At 32.9% G+C, this 23696-nt stretch overlaps 1 protein-coding gene across 2 annotated transcripts; it reads right to left on the bottom strand.

Moving 5' to 3' along the window:
* Positions 1 to 605: 605 nt before the first annotated feature.
* On the bottom strand, positions 606 to 23135 carry LOC105349010 (secreted frizzled-related protein 5). 2 transcript variants are annotated; one of them, XM_011458655.4, is made up of 5 exons: positions 22981 to 23135; positions 6317 to 6496; positions 5456 to 6015; positions 2568 to 2645; positions 606 to 2247 (listed from the first exon to the last, which is right to left on the bottom strand). In XM_011458655.4, exons 3-5 carry the CDS (start codon positions 5943 to 5945, stop codon positions 1667 to 1669), a joined length of 1149 nt encoding a protein of 382 aa, XP_011456957.2. In that variant the 5' UTR covers positions 5946 to 6015; positions 6317 to 6496; positions 22981 to 23135; the 3' UTR covers positions 606 to 1666. The 2 variants fall into 2 exon arrangements, with proteins under 2 accessions (XP_011456957.2, XP_011456959.2); XM_011458657.4 differs by lacking the exon at positions 6317 to 6496 and having other exon boundaries at positions 22981 to 23119.
* Between the last annotated feature and the right edge of the window lie 561 nt (positions 23136 to 23696).

The raw sequence follows: 23696 nt of genomic DNA, 5'->3' as shown, positions 1-23696 counted from the left end.
TTGACATCGCTTTAAATAAAGGTCGAAATGATCAGACAAATTACAAATAAACATGTGTACGTTTTGTTCGCTAATATTTCTAAAGTCTGCTTTCTTTACAATCGATGCATAGCGTGCGGGTTGAATAGCCCCAATCATTCGGGGGACGAAACCAAGCGGTTTCTTTTTCGAAACATTCCCGTGATGCATTTTGGTTTGTTTTTTCGTTTGCCCAAAGAGAAATTATTTTTATTTACTTTCAATATTTCTAACTTTGAAAGGAGACTGATTCTGCTTGTGTAAATTGGAGAAAGTCCATAACTTTCTAAGATATATGATTTGTATGGAAAAAATTTAGATACTGTAATTACAAAAAAATCGGACCAAGCAGCTTTAAATATAGTTTTAATTTGTGCAAAATGAGATGGATGAGAAAATCCGTTCCATAATCAAAAGTTATGATAAAGTATGATAAATATAAAATTGTAATGAAGTTCGGAAGGCAATTATTAAGTTACAAATGAATAAAGAGGGATGAAATAATGACTGAACTTAAAGGAAAGATAAATATGTAGGAGAATAGCGACTAGAGAATTAGACATCAAAACAAAACAATAAAAAAAATACATGATGGTTGTATTCTTTTTAATTATTTCAATAAATTGTAACACAAATGAATCTCAAAGTAATGTACATTTATCTTCGTAATTACGACATTCACAAATGGATTTACTGTACATCAAATCCCAATTTGTGATTTTAATTGAAAATTATATTACATACTCTTTACTTACAAAAATTCAAGTGAAACTTATATTGCAATATATTAGAGATAAGTGATATAATTTATAGACAAAAAATCGCTTTTTAATCTTTTTTTTAATTTTTAGTTCATTCATTATTTGAGATAAAATTTACACCCCGTTATGTTAAAATAGAGCCAAAAGTTAATTGTTTGCAACATTTCAAAATTTATACACAGAAAATAATTTTTCATAGACCCTAAAATACAAAATTGTTCCAAATTATGGATCACTCTCTGTAGATAAGCATATACCTTTAACATGACAAAACATGGTTTAGAAACCTTGAATTTTGACCTATTCATTTCAATCAAATTCAACAGTGAACTCCCGGTTGTCATTTGCAATGAAGAGCAAGCAAAGGGGGGCTAAGAATTAACCTTGATCTAAAATCGCTAATCGATAGGATAAAGAATGGCCCTCTTTATCAATATAAATACAAATATCAAATACATGGGCGAACAGATGGGAAAAATCTATATGGCTTACATTTGTAGGTTAATCTCCCCACAGCAATTCAGTTTTTGGGAGACGTTCAAACAGCTCACACTTAAAGTGTAAAAGTTTTCACCAGAGCCAGTATGTTAAATGAATTAATTTTAAAATGTTAAAATTAAAAAAAAGCATATATATTTTTGCAAAGACTGCATTAAAATATATATCATTATAACATATGATAATGATTATAATACAGGACCGAAAGTAATTCTGTACATCTCTATCACATTGCTTTGCACTTCTGGACCATTCAGTTCACATATAAAGCACACACATCCCCTTAAGTACCATGATTCACATTGCACATCTTCGTCACTCTGTCCAATTTTAAACATATCACAGACGTTTCTAGGTCGAACATTGGATTTATCTCCCCTTACTCCTGTCTAGGGAGATGGCGCTAATGTAGTTAGAGCTGTGTTTTTACTTTTCCTTTGTTTTTTCCCCTTCTTACCTTTTTTACCCTTGCGGTTTTTCTTATTTTTCTTTCCTTTTCCCTTTTTGCCTTTTTTGTTTTTGCCTTTTCCCTTCTTCTTTTTCCCTTTTTTCTTTCTTCCTTTCCCCTTTCCTTTCCCTTTGCCTTTCCCTTTATCATTTTTTATCTTGTCTTTGCCTCCTTTACCACCCGACGAAGTCCCAATTCCGATGTCCAAGGGTTTCAAACATATATCCTTCTTACGCATGAGTTTTATGGCTTTACGGAACTCTCTATCCTTTCGCCATTTTGCTATGTACATGGCGGTGAATTCTCCGGGTCCTGTCTTATTTCCCATTATGATGTAATTCTCGTTCAGCGTGACGTTGATGCGGTCACAGTCACAATGTAGGCCGCCTTGAATGAAAGGACTGAGTGATCTCTTGTCCTTCTTTCGAAGCCCGTCTTTTTTGAAGAATTTCTTCTTCTTTTGTAAAACCAATATTTTCTTCTCATTGTCATGATTGATTTGTTTAATTTTTGCTCGAACCACTGTAAATGTAGAAAAAATCATCATTTATACCGGGAATTAAATCCTCGAGTAAAGTTTTACATGTCTTTGTCTTGACTTTTTCTATACCAAAATTTGAAAAGCAAAAAAAAAACAACAACAACAACAAAATACACGTTTGCAGATATCTCCAAATAATTAAATTTCAGCTTCCGTTTTTTTTTTTTTTTTATAATATACTTTCTTTTATTAAACTCTTTTCAGAATAACAGTGTTCGATTGAAATATCTAGTTAACAGGGTATGTATGATTTTCAACAAAGAATATACCAGCATCGTCAGATGCCTATGCATATGCATACCATATGTAGAGCGACAGAATCCATCCACTAGTCCCTCAACCGTCTCTGGGTGTCGGCAAGCACTGCAGAGATTGTGGACTACAAAACAGTCATATCAACAGATTATAAGGGTTGTATTTGATTTTAAATGTTCAGCGCCTCATAGATTTGTTAGTTTTGTAATCTAAATGTATGAATTTGCAGGGAGTCTTGATCAAAACTTCTCATTTTGTTTTATTTCATTCTAGATGTTATCGATGTGATGGGAAAAAAATAGCAATGGAATGAAAGAACTTAATTAAATAAATATAAGTTTCTTTCTGTGAAAAATCGGAAATTAGAAATTATCATATATAATTTCAAAGAATCATCATATTTCATTTAAAACGTGTCTGTTATACCATTGATAAATTAATGGGGGAGGGGGGGGGGGGTGATCGCAAACAAAATGTAAGCACGGACGAAGAAAAGGGGGATATACATATACGATGATGAGGCGAATTTTTTGTGTTTGCGTGAGAACTTCAGGTGACAAACGACCATGTGACACAGATTAGTCTGAATGGCAAGCTGTGTTTGTTACAGTGGTACAATAATATCTTGACACCCGTCGTGTCAATTTTATCCGCTTTTATAAATGGAGAAGATTAAGCCAAGAAAATTGACGCTTTATTAATACATTTCAAGAGGCATATCCCATCTCAACTGGCATATGGGAATTACATACACACTCTTTCTGGGATGAATGGAAAATTACATGCCAGTAATTAGCGGGTATTTATCGGGCAGTGCAATTTTTCCCGTCTAGATTACGTTACTTTGAAAGCGAGTTACAATGCTTGGTGTAATCTGATCGACAGAGAATCGGCACATTGCGAGACAGACAAACCCGTGAAGCGGTTAAGTTGCAAATTATGTTGCACGCCAGCCAAAGATAACAAAAATGTATGAACTGTTTCCTTTGCAGATCAGGAATGAAAATTTTGACTTTTATTAATTTCACACAAGATATCAATTTAAAGTGTTCATGGTGAAACTGACAATGGTGTATGAATTCTTACACAAAATAAAAAGCAGTACAATACGTACATATGAAAGGATTAACTTATTCTTATCTATATAACTTGTGTCAAACCCCTAAAAGACACACTTGTTCCTCGCCAGGTTATAGGTTTGTGAGTGGAATATGTTTGGAAGGAGGGCGAGTGGTAAATCATTGTTATACGCCCATTAAGTTACGTAGAGGAAACTATTACCCTTTCGAAGAAAATGAACTAAATCATAAGCATTTTAAATAATGAAAATAGCAACGTCCTACGAATTATCTAAGGTTATAAATGGAAATTATTCCAACGTGAATAAATCAACTTCATAATTTTATCGACTTAGGATGGTGAACTCTGTATGCATAAACAATTTATCTGCAATTTCTGAAACCTGATGCCATCTTTATCTGACCGATTTTCTTTTCCCTCAGATTGGGCAAGAGTCCGCGTGTTCGAATGTTAAATAAAGCAGTGTCTAATAAAGACGACATCTGACCAAACTATAATGTAATACTTGTATATAATAAGCTATCTTGTTTCTAAATGTTTGTTGGCAAGAGTCTTAAATTGTTCATCCCGGAGTAAATCTTGCTGTCTGAGATTTAAAAAAAAATAGGTTGTTACCCCTTTCATCATTTCACAATTCCTTGATTTGAAACGTTTGAATCATCGACAGTATGGTAAACGTCAACCGAAAATAAAAATAAGGGTTTTAACGAGGACTTAAACTCAAATTTCTCAACTGTTAACAATTTCAAGCATTTCTAAATCCTCAAAATCGAAGTTAATTAGCACTAAGGAAGAAAGTCGTCGAGACGCGTTTTTAAGTTGCGCTTGTGTAATCAACTTTAATTTTAAGAGCGCAAGAAAACTCCGAGAAAATATTCTTCCCAGCTTCTAGTCTTAGAGAGAAAAAGGCATATTGCATAATTGTAAAATTGATGGTTATAACTCTATTCATTCTCCTGAAATTGTTAATTATACCAGAAGAACCTTTGATGATTTATTGAAGAATCTTGAGCATGTAACAGGAAATATTTCAAATTGATGTAGCTGTTAGAGTTGTACAAAAAACTACATTAGAGAATGATAATTCTAAAACATTAATGTGCTCTTTTCAAAACTGTGTATATATCCCTTTGAGCGCCAGGGATATGAAATATGCCTTTTTCATAAAATATGTGCAGGAAGCGTGAAATTAGCAACGTAACTCTCGTCTGCTTTTAGTAATCTGTATAGAATGGCGGGTATTCGGCTTGAAGACGATGGGTATTGATGCTTAAAGAGGACCCAGTAAAATAACCCCGCAAATGCCTGCATTGCAAAGAAGTTCCCCTTTTTTTAACCATTTCAAGTGATCGATACATCAATTGATCATTGGTAAATATAAAACTGCCATAAGCTCAACGACCGACAAAGATGTTATAAAATTCTTGTGAGATTAAAATTTCAAATAGGTATAGCCTCTTTATTCGATATAAATATCAAGGTGTCGTGTGAACTCAGATGAACTCTGGTGAGGACAAAGAATTTGCGTATTAATCGTCGAGATATCTTTGCGAGTCATTTGTTTAACAGATTTGTTGTGTCACATTGGCCATTGCAGAGACCAATTTACGGCCAACCGGACCAACCTACGCTGACAAATACGATAAATTCAAAGGGGGGCGAGACGTAAAAGGTTACACAGACAGACCTTGTCTCAATAAAATGTGGTTTTTACTAGTAATTCAAAAACTTTAATGTAGAAATATTTTTATTGGTATTTGTTTTAAGTAGACAAAATGTTTAACATGAAGAGGGAGAAATCTTTATATGTTATTTGAAATACAAATAAAAATTTGATTGATGACTTTATCTCACCTGTTGATACATTATGTAATGGCTTTATACAGAGATCTGCGTCTTCGGGAAACTTGTCACATCGGACCATATCAGGCCAACTATAGTTGTAGAAGAGCATCGTCTGCTCGCAGCCCGCCTTGACGGCATTACACAGACTTCGACACGGGTAGATCTTCCTATCCAGACAAACTGGAGTAAAGAGGGAACACAGGAACAGCTTGGTATCCGGATGGCAGTGCACCCCAAGGAGAGATGTCCAAGACTTGGATTGCTGTCTGACTTCTTCAATTGTATCATGGTCCAAAAGGTTGGGTAGCCTCATCTGGGTATACCCGATGTTCTGACAAAGAGTCAAGTTCGACGGAATGTCGATGCATTTGGGCTGATTAATCCGTCCACTAATTGATGCCCAGTCCGGGTCTATGTCCTGGAGATAGCCTTCCTTGTAATCATAGGAATAGCACTCCGAGAGGCAGAGAAGAACACAAAGCGACGGAATAAACCACATGGTGGCAAACTTTTAAGAATGCACAGAATTTCTTATATCACTTGTGTGATGTCATTTCCACAATCACATACTGCAAATGATAAAACACTATAAATATTTCGCTGGTTAAAAAAATCGAACATTCACTAGTTTTATCACATTGTCTCCAAATGAAATAAAAAAAACTGTCTGAATTGCGGACCTTTCCTTCCTACACTAAATCCTCTGCGACTTTTTTTAAAGCCTCACCGATGCGTGCTACTTCTATAGGTTTAAGTCGCGGTGTGGTTATGTTAAATATTTTTAAACAACTTCTAATCAGTCCGATGGGACGTCACCTTGCCGGGATTCACGTTAAATAGAGAGAAAATCAGACGCGCCAGCGCTTTTACCTTTTACACTAAAGCAAGTTCACTCGCCGAAGAAAATGTCTTGTGGAAAATAGGCACCCCTTCTGTGGTTACTCATTACATAATCAGCAAATTACAAAACCCTCCTCTCTCTCTCCCTCTCTTCTTGGCTTGGGTTCCCAGTTTTTTTTATCGACAGGTTGTTTCTTTCATTTCAACAACCTGTGAATTATAGGAGAGAAGGAAAAAATGTATATTTATTCAGTGTGGAGTGTAGAAATTAATTTTCATAAAACATCATGATCGATTTAGAGACTTTAAAAAGCCCAATACATGTTGTTTGCCATTTTCATATGATTTTTAGACCCTTTTCCTCTTTGTGTTCTGCTTTAAACTATAAACTAAGATGGATAAAAATTTGCAGCGCACTGCGCGCATGATTACGTATGCAAAATTGTTGTCATACCTATAGAGAGAGGATCAAAAGAACCGAGGCCGACCACTCGCGTGCATTGGGGTTTTTTAACATTTCATTTATCATCATCTTCGCGTCTGAGAATCTTTACATATCAACATGCCCGTTGATAAATTTTAATGAGGCAAATATAGCGACTAACCCGTGAGCTTTCGCCAATTTTTTCCCAACTATTGCAATCATGAAAATAGCTCATTGATAAAAAGGTATATAAAAATGTTATAAGCTGGAGATTACATTCTTATCTTTGGTGTACAATGTGTACCGAAAGACGTCAACGAAGGTGCGATTCCTTTTTGATTTTTTTTTTCAAATTAAAATAGGTGAGGACGAGAGAGGATTAATTTAAATTGAATAAAAAAAATGTTAAGAATTAAAGTGAATTATAGAAGAAACGATACATCAAAAAGACTGGTTACCTTAAATTGAAAAAAAAAGGGAAATGGATTAAAAATGCATTTTATGCATGGCTGTTCATCGAATAGGGAACCTATTCGAGCATAATTGATGAAATTTATTCTTATGAACAGTTTAAAATATCAAAGCATACATACAAATGTACTTATTTCAACCAATCATAAGAAAGAAAATAATCTTAGTGGTCTTCACTACATCGCGATATGATCCTATATATTAGCAATGAATTTACGCAGAGAGCGATCGAAATATTTCATGAACCCATGCTAGCTGTACCCTTGATCTAATAATATGTAGATTAGAATAGACGTTAAATATGCGCCTTTCCTGATAGTATTTCCTCTAATTAACATAACAACGCGTTAATTCATTATAGACCCACTCTCATATTTCTACGCAGACGCTACGAAGTGGTTCATTTCTAAAACGTTTTTTTGTGCCCATGATCTTGATGCATGTTGTATTTTTGGGGGTATACGTTATGGTAATGGAAAAGAGTATTTTAGGAAACCGTAAACCATCGCTTTCTCTTGAGAGTAACTTAAAGAGTTAATTCATGCAATTCCTCATGTCAAATGAATGGCTTTTAAAATGTTACAATCTAAGTATTTTTAGATATACATGTATTTCATACAGCGATTGCTTCGTTCTAAATAGCTCTATTCCACCGATAGTATTCATTATCGCTGGTACAATAATGTTAGCAATATAAGAACAGTGAAAATTGCAGATCTAATATTAAGCTGACGATTTCGAAATAAAGAAATAATTTAATATAAATATAACAAATTTGATTTTCATGATTATGTATATAGTTTACCTTTTACTATATTTCGTGAAAAAAAATGAATAAGATGTGAATTTAACGGGTGGGAAGAAATGATTCTTTCAATACATGTATGCTGTCCTAAGTTTCTGCTTGCACAACTTTTTGCTTGATGTTTCGATAATACCTTTGAAAAAAAAATCCAGATTACATGTATCTGTTTTAAACACACACCCTACCGCTTCAGGTTTCAATACGCAACTACAAATAGAGAGTCTACGGGGTTTTGCATTGCAAACGACATGAAAATACCCGGTAGGTAATGTTGAAAAAAATTTGCGAGGTATTCCGAGTGACTTCCGAATGGAGAAAGATGTCAACATTTCTCATTATAAATCTCCGAATGAAATCTGTTTTCGTTTCAGTGAATTTTTCCAAGAGAAGAAATGATAAATGTGTCGATGAAGATATCTTGGATATTTTCCCTTCCATCTATTTAAAATGTATTTTTTTCACACGTATGTGTATTTTTATTAAAAATTGTCCAAATATGACGGAAACAAAAACATTGAGGATTATTGAAGGTAGTAATGGAGCTTAGTTCTAACCAATTTGTACAGGCCTTTTTATGAGTCTTTATCCAATTGTTCTCAATAATATCCTACATTAAACCCATATATATATATTATGATACAGCTGTAATATTACTTAGCAAACTGTTTAATTTGGTACCAACATAGATCTCCACGCAATAGATGGAACTGTACTGTATTTTCATAATTAAACTATGGTTAGAAAAAAAGTTAAAAAGGAAACGTCATACAGTTTATGGGTATTCGATCATTCATTAAAAGCTTTGTTCAGCAGGTGTCAAAATCATAAACTATTCCAACCTGTACTTTTCTTTGCATTTACATAAACCTATACCCAGGACCGATCAGCGAAATAATTCCATCATTTTATTAAAACATCCAATCTCTGAGAAAGCGTGAAGGGCAAACGATCCTTTAAGTTTACGGTATTTCGCTGCCTCTTTACGCCTTTTCTGATGTTAATCTGTTTATTTGTCGTCATTACAAATTATATCCCAGCTATTTGACACCTAGGGCTTAATCCGCGGTCTGAACGACGGGATCGTCTTACCAATAGTACACAGGTGAAAGAATGTCATATACAGTCTTTCTACTATTCAAATAAAGGTATTTATAAGTGCACGCACCTGTTTTTTTCCGTTTCTGATGTCTTCACATTGAATTATCAGGATCATCAGCATTTTGAGGTTTAACATTTTTTACTCAGTTTCAATAGGTCCACGGTGTATTTTGACAAAGATGAGTTGCATCTCCATAATTTTGCCATCTATTTAAATGTCTCACAGAAGTCTAGATCTCTTGTTTCTTGTTTTTACTGCTATGTCCTCCATGGAAGGATTTTGTAAAAGTTAAATTATGGGTTCAGCGGAACTAGGGATGCGTCCTCTGACTTTTTTCAAGAAACCATTTTTTCACATTAAAACTAATAGTCTGTCGTAATAAAGTGAATTCAACCAAACGTGCATTTTCTTAAAAAATGTAATTAGCATTTTTAATTCATGATGCTAGTGATTGCATTTTATTTGGGTTAAAGTCATTATGCATATACCTTGACCTATTTAAGTTAATGCACATACATGTATATAACATTTTTGAATAAGTTTTCTCGTTATGTCACAAATGAGATAATTTTATTACTATGCCCTGAAAATTGCTGAATCACACCGGAAACAGTTATATTGCCCTCCCGGAAACAGTTATATTTCACAGGAAATAGTTATATTGCCCTCCCGAAACTGTAATATCACCATCGCGTGCAAGAATTCTGCATATTAATTACGTCGGGTTCGAAATTCAACAAGCCAGTTGCCAAGCAAACGTAAACAGATCCGCGAATTTCAAACATGTCAGGCCAACGTCTGCGGTTTGTTCATCTAAATTCAGAGGAACTCGATAGCTTAATTGATGAAAAAAATTCGGCAAATACGACAAAAGTGATAAACTCAAGCGTGAGTGTTTTGAAAACATTTTGTAATGAATCCGGAACGAATGTAATGGAATTGTATACAACACCCAAGCCAGAGTTGCAAGAATTCTTGAAGTCATTTTACGCTGGATTGAGAAATTCAGACGGGGAAACGTACGCAAAGAGAAGCATGATATCAATAAGGTATGGACTTCAGAAGCATTTCCTAAAAAAAAGAAAGCTTGACATAGTAAACGATCCCGATTTCAAAGAGGCAAACAACGTATTTCTTGCCATGTGTACGAAAATAAAAAAGGAAGGCAAAGGCGCTGTCGTGCACAAGGATCCCATAAGTAGACCAGATCTTCAAAAACTGTATTCTTCATTCGACTTAAAGGAAGCCGAAGGACTACAAAACAAAGTGTTTGTTGATTATATGCTGTATTTCTGCAATAGGGGAAGGGAGAATCTTAGATAACTACGGATTAGCGACTTTTCCACTGGTACGGATGCTGAAGGTAGACGATTTGTGTATATGGCAAGGGATCATGCGACGAAAAACCACAGAAATGACGAAAACCAGAGTCAAGGTGGGAGAATGTACGAACTTAAAGACAGTATTCTTTGTCCTTATGGATCGTTTCTGTCCTATATCAATAAGCTGAATCAAGATCTTGATGTGCTTTGGCAGAGACCAAGTAAAGGAAATGAACTGAAGTATGATAAAATAGCTGTCGGAAAAAATACGCTTGGGGACAAAATGAAGAATCTTTCCAAAAAAGCCGGACTTTCAAAGATATATACGAACCACTGTCTGCGCGCAACGTCTATCACAGAATTAGACAGATCGGGATTCGAAGCTCGACATATCATGTCCATATCTGGCCATCAGTCTGAAAGTAGTATCCGAAGTTATTCAGCTCATGTTGATGATAAGAAAAAGCTAGACATGGCAATGTCAATTTCAAAGGCAATAACTGGAGATTCTATTCATGGTATGTAGTTTTAATACTTGTATTGAGTTTATTTATTAAGGAATTTTTTTTTATAAAATGCATTAATGACACAACAATTCTCTTATAAAGCAACTATTTTCAATTTAACAGCTGAAAACAGCGCCGCCACTTTACGCACAGGTAGCAACTCTTCTTCTACCATGTCACTTCTGCAAGATGACGATATAGCTGAATCCCACTTTCAAGGTAAAGAGCTGAACCACAAATCGTTTATCTTCGATATTTTATTTTTCTGTGGTATATGTAAATTGGGATAATGTTATCTTCAAACAGATATGGATTTTCTTGAAATCACAGATTCACAGGAACGAAGGCTTCTGGAAACATTCGTCACACATGAAACAAGAACAACAAACCTCAACCTGTATCAGGAAAAAGAAAACCGCCCTGCAAAGATTCAGCCAGCCCCCATTATGCATATCAACAACAGCAGTGTCAATGTACACTATCATTATTATTGATTAAGAATCACCAAATCATCAGCGTATTACTTGACGTTGTACATTGTACATTGACTAAATATGAGCATGTGCCATTAAATACTCTTGTGAATTAAATAAATATGATGAAAACCTGAGTTTGATTTGTTTAAAAATGTTATATAACATATATTACATGTCTTCTCGGGCGACAATACCAGAATATTTGCCCCTCGGTGACAGGAAAGCCCTGGAGTGTTATGTCGCCCTCTGCCTTCGGCATCGGGCGACATAACACTCCAGGGCTTTCCTGTCACCTCGGGGCAAATATTCTGGTATGTCGCCCTCGAAGCCATGTAATATATGTATAATGTTTTATATCACATTCTTAGCTTGTTATTACAAATTAATTAACAAATTACACATTGCAGCTGACTGAGTCTCTAAGTAAAATATTCTTTAATATACATGTAACAACATCACTTGTTTTATCTTTAAATTCTATCAAAAATATTTTTAAAATAAAACTTACTTTTAGCAATTCCAAAAGCATGTATAGAAAGGCAAAAAAGGGTAGAAAAATCCCTTGATATATAAAAGGAAAAAGGTGCAAAACTGTAAATCTGGTTCATCCTCGTCGGGCACTTGAAAAACATTTATCCGGTTACCCGTTTAAGCTTCAGTTCTCTTACAGCTCCCTATGCTGTCAATACCTACTGGCGGTTTTATTTAAAATTTCATTTAAAGCAATCCTTTATTTATTTCCATTCATGGATTTCATACATATATCTAAATAAATCGTGTTTGCACAAGTACAAATGTTTTTAATATATATATACATATGGCGGCTCTGGATTATTGCTAATTTCTTTATTTGAGAGATCTCACCGGGATTCAGTTGTTGAAAAAAACAAAAAAATGGATAATTATGAAAATATATTAAAGGTTTTGCATAAATATGGTTGAAAATTTTTATAAATTTGTTTTAAATAAAAAAATTTAATTTCCCTGATAGAGAAAGGATTGCAAAAAACAGTATTTGTGAAAATCTATTTTCTCGTTGTAAATAATGCAATGTCTTTGAAATATTTGTATTCGTGTATATACAAATCTTAAGTAAAATCTACATAATAGCTTTTCACTTCCTTTTTTCATGCGATAATCAACATTGTTTGATGTGCAGTGTATAATGCAACTGGAATCTTTTACAGATACTATATCAGATTTCTGGCAACTTTCAGTCAGATTCAAAACATTTGACGCTTAAAAATTTATAGATTATTTAATATAAAGGCGCGTACAGTGTATTTTTACCATCGCAAACAACAGTTTTGTTCAGATAAGTTGGTTTTCTAAATCGGTGCTATTTTTTGGTCAAATGGCTCATGCATCGATAAATATGTTTGGAAAAAGATTTTATGTTGATCTAATAATGAAGTGAGATGCATGCACGTACATTTTATTTTGAAATATTTTTTTTAAATGTAGGAAGAAAATGCAGAGGAACAAAGAATACACGCACTTTCTAAGCGCGTTTCATGTATTCGCGAATTCTTGTTGGCGTGCCTTGTACATCAGCATGAGCGAATCGAGTGTTCACCAGTCTAGTTATATTGTACATCCAAACAATCAGAAATTAAGTCAGAACTGAAACGAATTTGCAACATTTAAAAATAACCACATAAATGAAAATGCAAACAAAAAAAGCTCGTCAAATAGTTAATAAAGCCGCGTATATTAAGTTCTAAGTTTTAAACATAAAAATGCTTAAATAAATGTTCGAAGTTAAAGTAAATAATCGTACACATAGGGGGAATAAATGAATCGAGAAATGATAAAGATTAATATAATAGAATCAATATATATATATAAACAACCAACATATTTTCTAGGATGAATGTGTAGAAAATGAATTATAGATGTTCATAGGACTTGGTGAAACAACCTCGCCAGGACTTTAAACATGTTGCAATAAATGAACTGCAATCATATTCTATTTGAGAAGCGGTTGAACAATTAAAAATTCACAGAAAACAAGTTTTCAAATGTTGAACTTTTCATATCAAAAATTAAAATATTTTTTTGTTATAATTCTACTTTAACATTTTTGATCATAATAATTATATATTGAAATATTTGATTAATGTGGTACATGCTCTTCAGAAATCAGATATGAAAAAAAACATCCTTGGACTTTTAAATTTTTTAATAGACTATTTATTTATATCTCGTAAACAGTGTTTACAGAATAAAATATTAATTCATGACCTGTTACATCATCTCAACATCTTACTCAACGTTAAAATTGTTTTCTGGTAATTGTTTACCAATCTGATTGGTTGCTTTATGCCACGTGTTTTAAAAATCCTGCTTTAAACGACCATTCAAGGTGTATTTTATTGAAACATGCAAATTAATTAACAATTACTTTGTTTCTTTATTGTCTGTACCAGAAAATTATAATAACCATTTTAGCTTTTTATTCCAGAAACATTTTCTTTCAGAGGAATAGTGTTAATATTAATAGACCCCATAAATGGCTGTATTTATATAATATTTCAAATTCAGTAAATAAACATGTATAATCAGAATTATTTTATGTGTAAGATAAGATCAACACTGAATGCTCTTGGTAAAGCTTTTTTTTCAATTTCCTATAAACGGTGCCGAAAATTCAAAGAGATTTATTTTCAAAAAATAATTTATACTACATGTTCTATATGTCTATATAACAGTTTAAACGAATAAATCCATATTTGAATTTTTGAAGAGAGCATTTGTACTTTTTATGTCTGGATCAAATAAATAACTAAATACATGTAGTACATTAATTAAAGCTGCTTGTTCCGATTTTTTGTTAAATTAAAAACAGTATCAAATTTTTTTCCATACAAACCAATTATCTTAGAAAGTAATGGACTTTCTCCTATTTACACCAGCAAAATCAGTCTCCATTCAAAGATAGAAATATTCAAACTTAATAAAAATTATTTTTTTTTTTGGCCAAACGAAAAAACAAACCAAAATGCAGCACGGGAATGTTTACAAAAAGAAACCGTTTGGTTTCGTCCCCCGAATGATTATGCTTATTCAACCCGCATGCTATGCATCGATTGTAAAGAAAGCAAACTTCAGAAATATTAGCAAACAAAACGTTCACATGTTTATTTGTAGTTTGTCTGATCATTTCGACCTTTATTTAAAGCTGCTTGGTCCGATTTTTTTGTTATTACAGTATCAAATTTTTCCCATACAAACCATTTGTCTTAGAAAGTTATGGACTTTCTCCTACTTACACGGGCAGAATCAGTCTCCTTTCAAAGTTAGAAATATTCAAAGTAAATAAAAATAATTTCTTTTTGGGCAAACGAAAAAACAAACCAAAGTGCATCACGGGAGTTTTAGAAAAGGAAACCGTTTGGTTTCGTCCCCCGAATGATTGGGGTTACTAGTATTCAACCTGCATGCTATGTATCGATTGTAAAGAAAGCAAACTTCAGAAATATTAGCGAACAAAACGTACACATGTTTATTTGTAATTTGTCTGATTATTTCGACCTTCATTTAATACGATGTCAAAGTCCTAATACAACCATGATACCCGTCTCGTCGTCAGGGGTGAAATTTAACATGAGGTGAAATAACGCGGTACCCTTTTATGTCGTTTGTTTGTTTGCAAATTTTGTACGTATTTTTCTTCATTGAAATTTGGCATAATTGACTAGAAAAAACTACTGCAATGTCTATTATTATACATATACTAAGCATAACCATCGTTTAAAAGCGTGCATAAAATTTGATATAAAATCGGACCAAGCAGCTTTAAAGCGATGTCAAAGTCGTAATACAACCATACCCGTCTCGTTGTCAGAGGTTAAATTTAACATGAGGCGAAATAACGCGGTACCCTATTATGTCGGTTGTTTTGTTCGCAAATTTTGTACGTTAATTATCTTCATTGAAATTTGGCTTAATTGACTGGTAAAACTACTGCAATGTTTATTATTATACATATACTTAGCATAACCATCGTTTAAAAGCGTGCATAAAATTTGATATAAAATCGGACCAAGCAGCTTTAAAAGAAAAGAAAAAAGATATTCTCCGATCCTAAAATACCACACAGGTCTAGCTGGTGTTTTTGTTAATTTTCTAATGTATATTCATCAACATTCTATATTTTCCTATCATTTTTGGAAGGTTTTTTTTTTTTTTACACTTACTCAGTTAAATTTATATGAAAACAAAATGTTAGAATTGACGGATAAATCAATCAAAAAAGCTATCCACATTTTTCTTTCAAACATAAATTATGGTTTATCTCAATTTCAAACTTTTTATTTTTTTTAATTAATAAAAAATTTGAAAAACAGCATGCCTCATGGCATGTGCAATCTATCATTGGTCTGCATGTGGTTTGTTTAAGTTTTTGAACAGAGTAACGGGGGAAAACCCGCTTAATTATTTCTTAATTAACAGAGATCATTTACTTCGATGGAGAGCCTTTCATTTGAAACAATTCAAAACCAAACACATCTAATTTATATGATAAAATACATCATTTTGAATTATCTTAATTGAAATAGATAATCATGCTCTTTCCCTTTAGTTCATTCGGTTTTTTATTCATGAAATTGTTTTGGGATTTAGACTTTTAAATAAAAAAAGGTATTCGTAATCTTTCATGCACTTTAAGTTTCCCTTTAAATGGCTCGTTGCAAAACAAATGCAGGAAGTCCAGCGAAACATTTCAAAAATAAAAAAATAATAAACATAACTTTTTTCCCCGATATCAACAAACTATTAGTATGCATTCCATGCAGTTCAACCTTTGTTAAAATTCAACAATAAAGAAAATTGTGTTTATCTTGTCCAATCAAGAATATCACTCGAATACAGAGTTATCAAACTCGATTCGAAAGAAAACATATTATCATATTAACCAGATTTATTTTAAATAATGATGTAGAATTCAATGGAAATCCAATGGAATTCGTACCTATGACCAATACCAATGGAATCCGCTCAACTATTGAGATATAATTTATAATTAAGATATAGTCGCACAAATTGCTATCAACAAGTTGTTTCAAATATTATCCAAAACGATTTTTAAAACAATTATTATAACATTCAAAGTTTGTATAACACCGTTAGTGAACAGTGAGTATATAGTTTACAGCTAAAGAGAGAAGGTCATAAAATTATTGCTTTGAGGATTGTTCAATATTTCTCATCATTTGTTCATCCTATTGCTACGGAAAGCTTTCAATTAATAATTATTGTGTTCTAAGATATAGTCTCTCAATTTTGTAAAATGGTGTTCCACCTTTTTATTGTCCTCCCAGACGAGTAAAAGACAATGAGAAAGGGAATTCCGAGAACTGTATAGACACGAAGAAGACAATAGGAAGGATGCACAGCAGTATGCAGCAATTATAAGGCTTCTCTATCCATCTCGTGAATTCCTGGCGCGGTTTAAGGTTAACCAAGGAATTATGACGAAAATATTAGCACGAAGAGATTCCTGGCCAGACACGAGCCATATATCAGGTGGCTGGAAGCTGTCCTAGAAACTCGTGTTTTATTGCCTCAGAAATAAACACCCCGGGAGGGATTTCAAGCCGAAACAGACATTTCCTTGTAGCTTTCTGCAGCAGACGATAGATCACATGACTAAAATTCGCGGTGGTTTGATAATTATGTTTGTAATTTATGTACACTTTTCCCGTCTAAAATTTCGGAGATTGATTTAAATAAAGGTAACGTGAAAGTATAAATTCAAAGTATTTACAAGGGAAGCGTACAATCTTTCTTTTCCAAGCATTAAAGCTTTCAATTATTTGTGGCCAATTACCCGACGGTTAAACATGCTGGGGAAAAAGTTTTAGTAAACCTTATCTTAACCAAATGAAATCATCGATCTCATCAAATACCCACATGAAAAAGGAGATTCGATCATTAAAATCATAACAAAACAAAATCCAAAAAGAGTAGATACTAGTATATCGAAATTATTTATGCAATTGTGTGCTTAATAACAAAACAAAGTTCTATTTATTAAGTTGATAACTGAAATCGGAAAGAATTCAGCGAATCGCGCTTGTAACTAATAAAGCTTATAGAAGATATTTTAACAATTTTCAAATAGTCTAGATCACACCTATACCATTAAATATTACATCCTTTGAATGTATACATAATTGCCCTTTGCACTGACTTGCTCCCTTGAACTAGGAGTGCATATAGGGCAACAGATTAAACATCAAATACTGTCACACTGCAACTCTAAGATAGCTTTATCCTTTAATAAGAAGGATGGTTGCAATTTCATTTTCGAATCAAGCCTTGCCAAAGTCCTCTTCAACTTTGCTAAGCTATAATTGAACGGATTATTACATCATTTCTCTTCCACAACAAGCAAGTATCTACTGTTCCACAGGATATCCGATGTCTCAGGATTTTGTGGGGGTTTTAATGGCTGGAAGAACACGCCATTTGTGGTCCTCCAGACAACAGGTTCAATCCTAAAACGATTCTAATTGTTTGGCAAAGCACAAAATGGACGTGACTTACATGCATAAACCCCATTTCCTAATTTATGCTTATTTGTTTTGATGAAAGCTTCCTTTCTATAGCAGTCTTTTACGAACATGCAGCGAAATTTAGTTAAAGTACAGAACTTGTCTGACATTGATTCTTGAAATGTGAATTTTTGTCAGTTTTTATAATTATAAGACCGATATGTTATATTTTGTAACGTCTTTAAATAAGTGAAATACTCCCGACGGGACGTAAACCAATACACAAACACACTGTCAAACATTAAACAGCCTGTTTGATAAGAATGGCGGTTTTACTCAACCTTAGGGCCAATAAACACGATAAGGTTTGCCTAACAATCGTCTATACGCCTTATTTGCATGCATAGTCAGACTAACAACAAGTAGAATATTGCTCGTTTGTCAATATAGGACTTTGCCAACAATTTCAATTTTGCCCATGAAAAACCAATTCATCTACTTTTCAAACACTCTCTAGGTATTTTTTAACCGGTAACATAGAAATCACTGTTTGGGAACTACATGTACTTATGCATATTACATCTACATTCATACGCAGTAATTAGTTATTGCATTTAGAGGCACTTAAAGAAAAACACACTAGAATGTCAATATAACATTTTAATGTTTACTTTTTTTCTACTTTTATTTAGGTCAACAAAAAAAACAATGTAATCGAAGTACAAAGGTTGATTAGTACGGATTACATAACTCTTTCTTCAAACTTAAAAAAAATATCATTTTTAAATCTTAGTTGTATATTACCTCCCGTAAAAGGTTTCACGTTCAGTTTAACATTTAACGCCATAAACGCAATGACGATGTCTAATTGGTTATCAATTGAAAAAGTTTTTCATAAAACACATAAAGTCTTAGCCAATCTTGATTTTTTTTTTCAACCAAACTTAGTTCAAAAATCAAAATTGGCTGTGCAAAAAAACCCGGTCACTTTTGCAAAAAAAAAAATGTTCCACTTGCATGCTGTTTTTCTTTATTGTAATTTATATTTTTTCTCCCCGAATTTGGTGCAAAAAATGTGTATTTATAGTTCTAGATAACAGGAATTTCCTAATAGGTTTTATGATCTTTTAACATGGTTGTTATGAAACGTTCCTGTTGTTGAAATCACAAAGGCCAAAAGATAGCTGAACCAGTAAAATGCAAGGTGTAGCATTCATGTTTAATGTGGCTCAAAAAGGAACTTATTTTGTACTTGTATTAAGAACATAGTTTCCTCCTTTATCTTAACCACCATCAAAGTTACCCCGTACAACATGCCCGAAAATATATTCTTATTAGGCTGTGAAAAGAAAAGATACGGGTGCAGTGAAAACATATCTTCCGTGGGAAATACGAACTAGATACCTGGTTAAAGACCTGTGTCTCACCTTGCAAACTCGCACCTGATCAGAGCAACCTACATGTTTATCATTTAACAAGAAACCCTGACATTACCTGGGGAGTTTTTTAAACATAATGATTTAAATAATACATTAAAACAGACGGTTATGGCAGTTTTCAATTGCTTTATAATGCATATCTGCATGCATCTCTGTTTAAATCTCCCTTTACATGCACTTTAATTGAAATCTGGATTACATTTCAAAGGCATTGTTGCCTTTGATCATTCAATATCATCAGTTTATTGAAAGTGAAATTGAAAGCAATAGAATGTAAACATTGTGGAACCCCTTAGTGACTGAAGGACAAATGTCTTTGGTATATAAAATATTCCCTCAAGGGTACTAACTAGAGATGAGTAGTTTCGTGGATCAAGAAGTTTAACATGACTTGTTTTGGTCCTCGAAAATGAAGTTTTTTCCACTGAATATCTTTGCCTTACTGCATGAGTATGTAACAGAACACAAAGGTTCAATGCGTTAACTTAATAAAAAAAATGGTACATGTAACGAAATTTACCAACCGCAATAACGGAACACTTGCAATATCATATAGATATTTCGCATGTTTTAAATCTGAATTATATGGATGGATCTCATACCTCCTTAAAATGCGAATGAATTCTTTTCAATTCCATTAACCGTACATATGATTGTTCACGAGCGCTTCCATCAAGAAATACAGTTTCACAACTGGGTATTTATTTATTTATTTATTTATTTATTTATTTTTGAGTGGTACAATTTTTATCGATTTTGAAGAGAAAGAAGCACGTATAAGGCATGAATATATTTTTTATAGCAGCTAAGTATTTTTTTTTTTATCAATATTCCTTTTTAAAATCAGAATATTTTCTTAACTTTTATTAGGAAAAGAAATTGAACTCAAAGTTTTTGCCAATGCAAAACACGAACTAATAATTTTTCCCCTTGTCATAAAAGATTTGAACCAAATTAAACAGTTGAAATAAAATAATTTATTTAGGAAATATACATGTATTTAAACATATATACATGCATCTTACTAACTTTTATTAAACAAATGTTTTCTAGACTTACCTATTCAAAATTCCTGAACTATTCAGTTAAAATGTAGGTCAGCTTGTGCCTTTTTACATTTTCATGCACACATAAGGAAGATTTATTTTCAAAAAATATAAAGATAAATATAAGAAGAATGAAAAATGGGATTTTTTTCTGTCTATGCATTAAAATGCTTTTTAGCTCCAGAGTACTTATCTTTGACATCTAAATACTTCATAGATTCATGAAGTTGGCTTTTATGTCATTCATCAAGAGTTTTACGAAGGATAGTTTAATCTCTTTAGACATCTTTACTGCCCAAAAACATTAATCACATCTCATCTAATTGCGTGACATTCCTCAATACACACTATTAATATTACAAGGGGATGATTCGACAGGTTTCAAAAGAAGAGGATAAAGATACATTCACAAATGTAGATAGCGCCAAAAAAAATATTAAATTTGGTTAAAAGAATTACAAAATAAAATGTAAATATCACAAATACAATCTGCTTTTCAAGATATCAAAGAGTATATAAAAATAAATTGTTCGTTTTCTTATAGTTTATTTTTTGTTTAGTGTTACGCATATTCTGGCATTTCGTTTTCAAAATAGTATGAGGTTTGCATCGATCAATCGACATGCTTGTTCTGGATACAGTCATTTTTTTTTTTTTACTGAAATGGAAACCATTTTTTAACATGTGAAACTCTGCTGCAGAATATTGCTGGTATTATTTTGCAATGTTCATTATGAAATACAGACGAAATGGCTGAAAGGTAATTTGGAAGAAACAAAAGAAATATCAATAATTGAGAGTTTCGAGGACGAACTTAAACTTTAATCATATAGGTATAGAATAATTATTGAAGTTTCAATGTCTCGGCTGTGAATACAGATTGCTTTGATGTTACAGGCATTTCTGATAATCTCTGGAGATTTGTTTTACAGAACTGGGGGTGTTTTTAACATTACACTGACAGAGAGGATATGATTCATGTAATGACAGGCCTCTTTCATTGAGATGGATATAATTACCCTATATTACTGAGTGAATCATTCGGCTTATCTCTATACCTAAGGAGCTTTCAAAATATATAGCAAGAAAAAGAGAGAGACAAAAAAAGACACAGAGCGATCATCTTTATTTCTTTCGGAATTGCACTTGTCAGATTAACTTACTGTATTCTAATAAAGATTTATAAAGCAATTACAATATCTTCCTAGCGTCATACGTGCGATTTAGTCTAAAAAGTCATTCTGTCTCAATAAAAATCGATACGTTTCTACCTTATTGATGATATGCTAGAGTAATTGTTTGATCATTTGTTATACAAGTCGAACTAGCTTGGCATTCATTCCTTTGAATTTAATGGTCGTGGTCATTTTTATACTATATTTACCTCCTTTTGATGAAGAGCTTTGTATATAAAGATGTATAGGAAAATGTTCAGATTTTTCAACCAAAATATTAAGATTTTTATCTTTATTTAATGATAGTTAATGGCCAAAAATATCAGGCCAAAGCTTAAGGCAGATCTGATGGTTAATTTGCTGATCATCTGGCCTCCTGAAAAACTTCTTCAGAGATATGTATTGTATAGTAGACCTTTTTTGTTTAGTGTACGATTTGTTTTACAAGATCCGAGATGTGCTTTGCACTTTGGCTTAATATTTGACATATCAGATGTGAGTCATTTCCATACTCATCGAAAAGACATAGATTTATATATATATTTATATATACATGTACTAATAAATCAACCTTAGAACCACTAACGATCTTACTGACATACATACTGTTTAATCAGAAAAAAATCGTAATGGTTTGATTTCCATGGATTTTGTGGGTATACCTCTTACAAAAGAATAAACATCCTACAAGATTTTGGAACACGTTCAGACGTTACATATTAATTGATAGAGATTACAACCCAATTAAACCTTAAAAAATAAAAGGGTGAACGAAAAATTGGGATTGAATTGCTAACCAATCGTTTATTTTACCCATTCTTGCATTTTCGTTATTAACCCCCATTTCTATAATTTAGATCAAGGAAACTTGGTTTCATCTGAACCTTTTTTTTAAAATAAAATCATCGACATCAAACATCACTGACATTTTTAAACTGTATAAACCCACTGCACTTATTCTTTATAAACTATTGAATTTTTTTTTTAAATACTAGATAGTAACTCTTTTTGTGAGAAGATAGAAAAACACTTTAAAAAGGCAAGGGTCATCGAGCCTCTTTAAGTTTTGATTCTACGTTTCAAAAATATTTCATTCCGTTACATGTATGGACGTTAAGATGCCAAAACAAAATAAAATGTGAACTTAGATCAAATGATTTTAACGGAAATATCCTATACAGTTATACATCAAATAAATACATAGTAGCTCTTAAGGTGTTACACTGCAGGTGGTTTATAAAAGAATTGAATACACATTACCTTGAGTAAAGATTGCAGCTGTAATATGTATTAGCTCAAACTTTTAGATCGGGATTTATCAGAGTTATTTTTGGCGTACAAGACTTGTCAAAACAGCTAAAATTCCATTTACATAGTGACAAGACTCTTAATACTTAAAAGAGATCTTCGCAGGAAATACTAGGAACTTACCTTAAAGTGTACCTGTCTTAAACCAATGATGACAAATAATGAAGTATATATTTTTCACGTAATGTGGTACTGGTACCACGTCTTAAAACAAACTTCTTAGAGCTAATGTAAATTTGAATAATACATTTAAAGTGTCGTGTGTTGATGAATAACTGTGAAGTGTATTCAACAATCATGTAAACAATATTTCCTCGTGGCATGATTTCGATAAGAGCGCCATGTGCCTGTCAATCAGTGTCATACAGAGGTATTTATCTAACTGTTTGTGAATTAAGGATGCAAGAGCATGCTTGATTTAGATTCTGTGTAACTAGTATTTACAGTGAGGCCATTATCTTAAGCATGTTTAGATTCCCCATTGCATTAAAAGTGGCAAGATGTAGCACTTTTCCTAATCCATTGTAGAACTCCGATCATGAGAATTTCCCCGAGGACGATTAAATTCTAACATAATATATGAAATTAAATCAAAGCATGTAAATGCAGCATAGCAGGCTCTCGTGGAAGGAGGGAAGGGGGTGCAGGGAGGGATTAACACACACCGCCTCCTCAAAATTTTCGTGGTCACAAACACAGATTTATTAACTACGACCTGGTCTGTCAATGATTATGAAATGTTCTTCCTCGGAAAGACAGGTATTTCAGGTGTTTGTCTGGTGTATCATCTTGCTGGTACAGAACGATTGGTAATAAATTGCCTTGTTGTCTGATCCCAC

This window comes from Magallana gigas, chromosome 5 (assembly GCF_963853765.1).
Source record: "Magallana gigas chromosome 5, xbMagGiga1.1, whole genome shotgun sequence".
Taxonomy (NCBI): Eukaryota; Metazoa; Mollusca; class Bivalvia; order Ostreida; family Ostreidae; genus Magallana; species Magallana gigas.
Note: the sequence above shows the minus strand (reverse complement) of the source record. Positions and strands in the feature narration are given on the sequence as shown.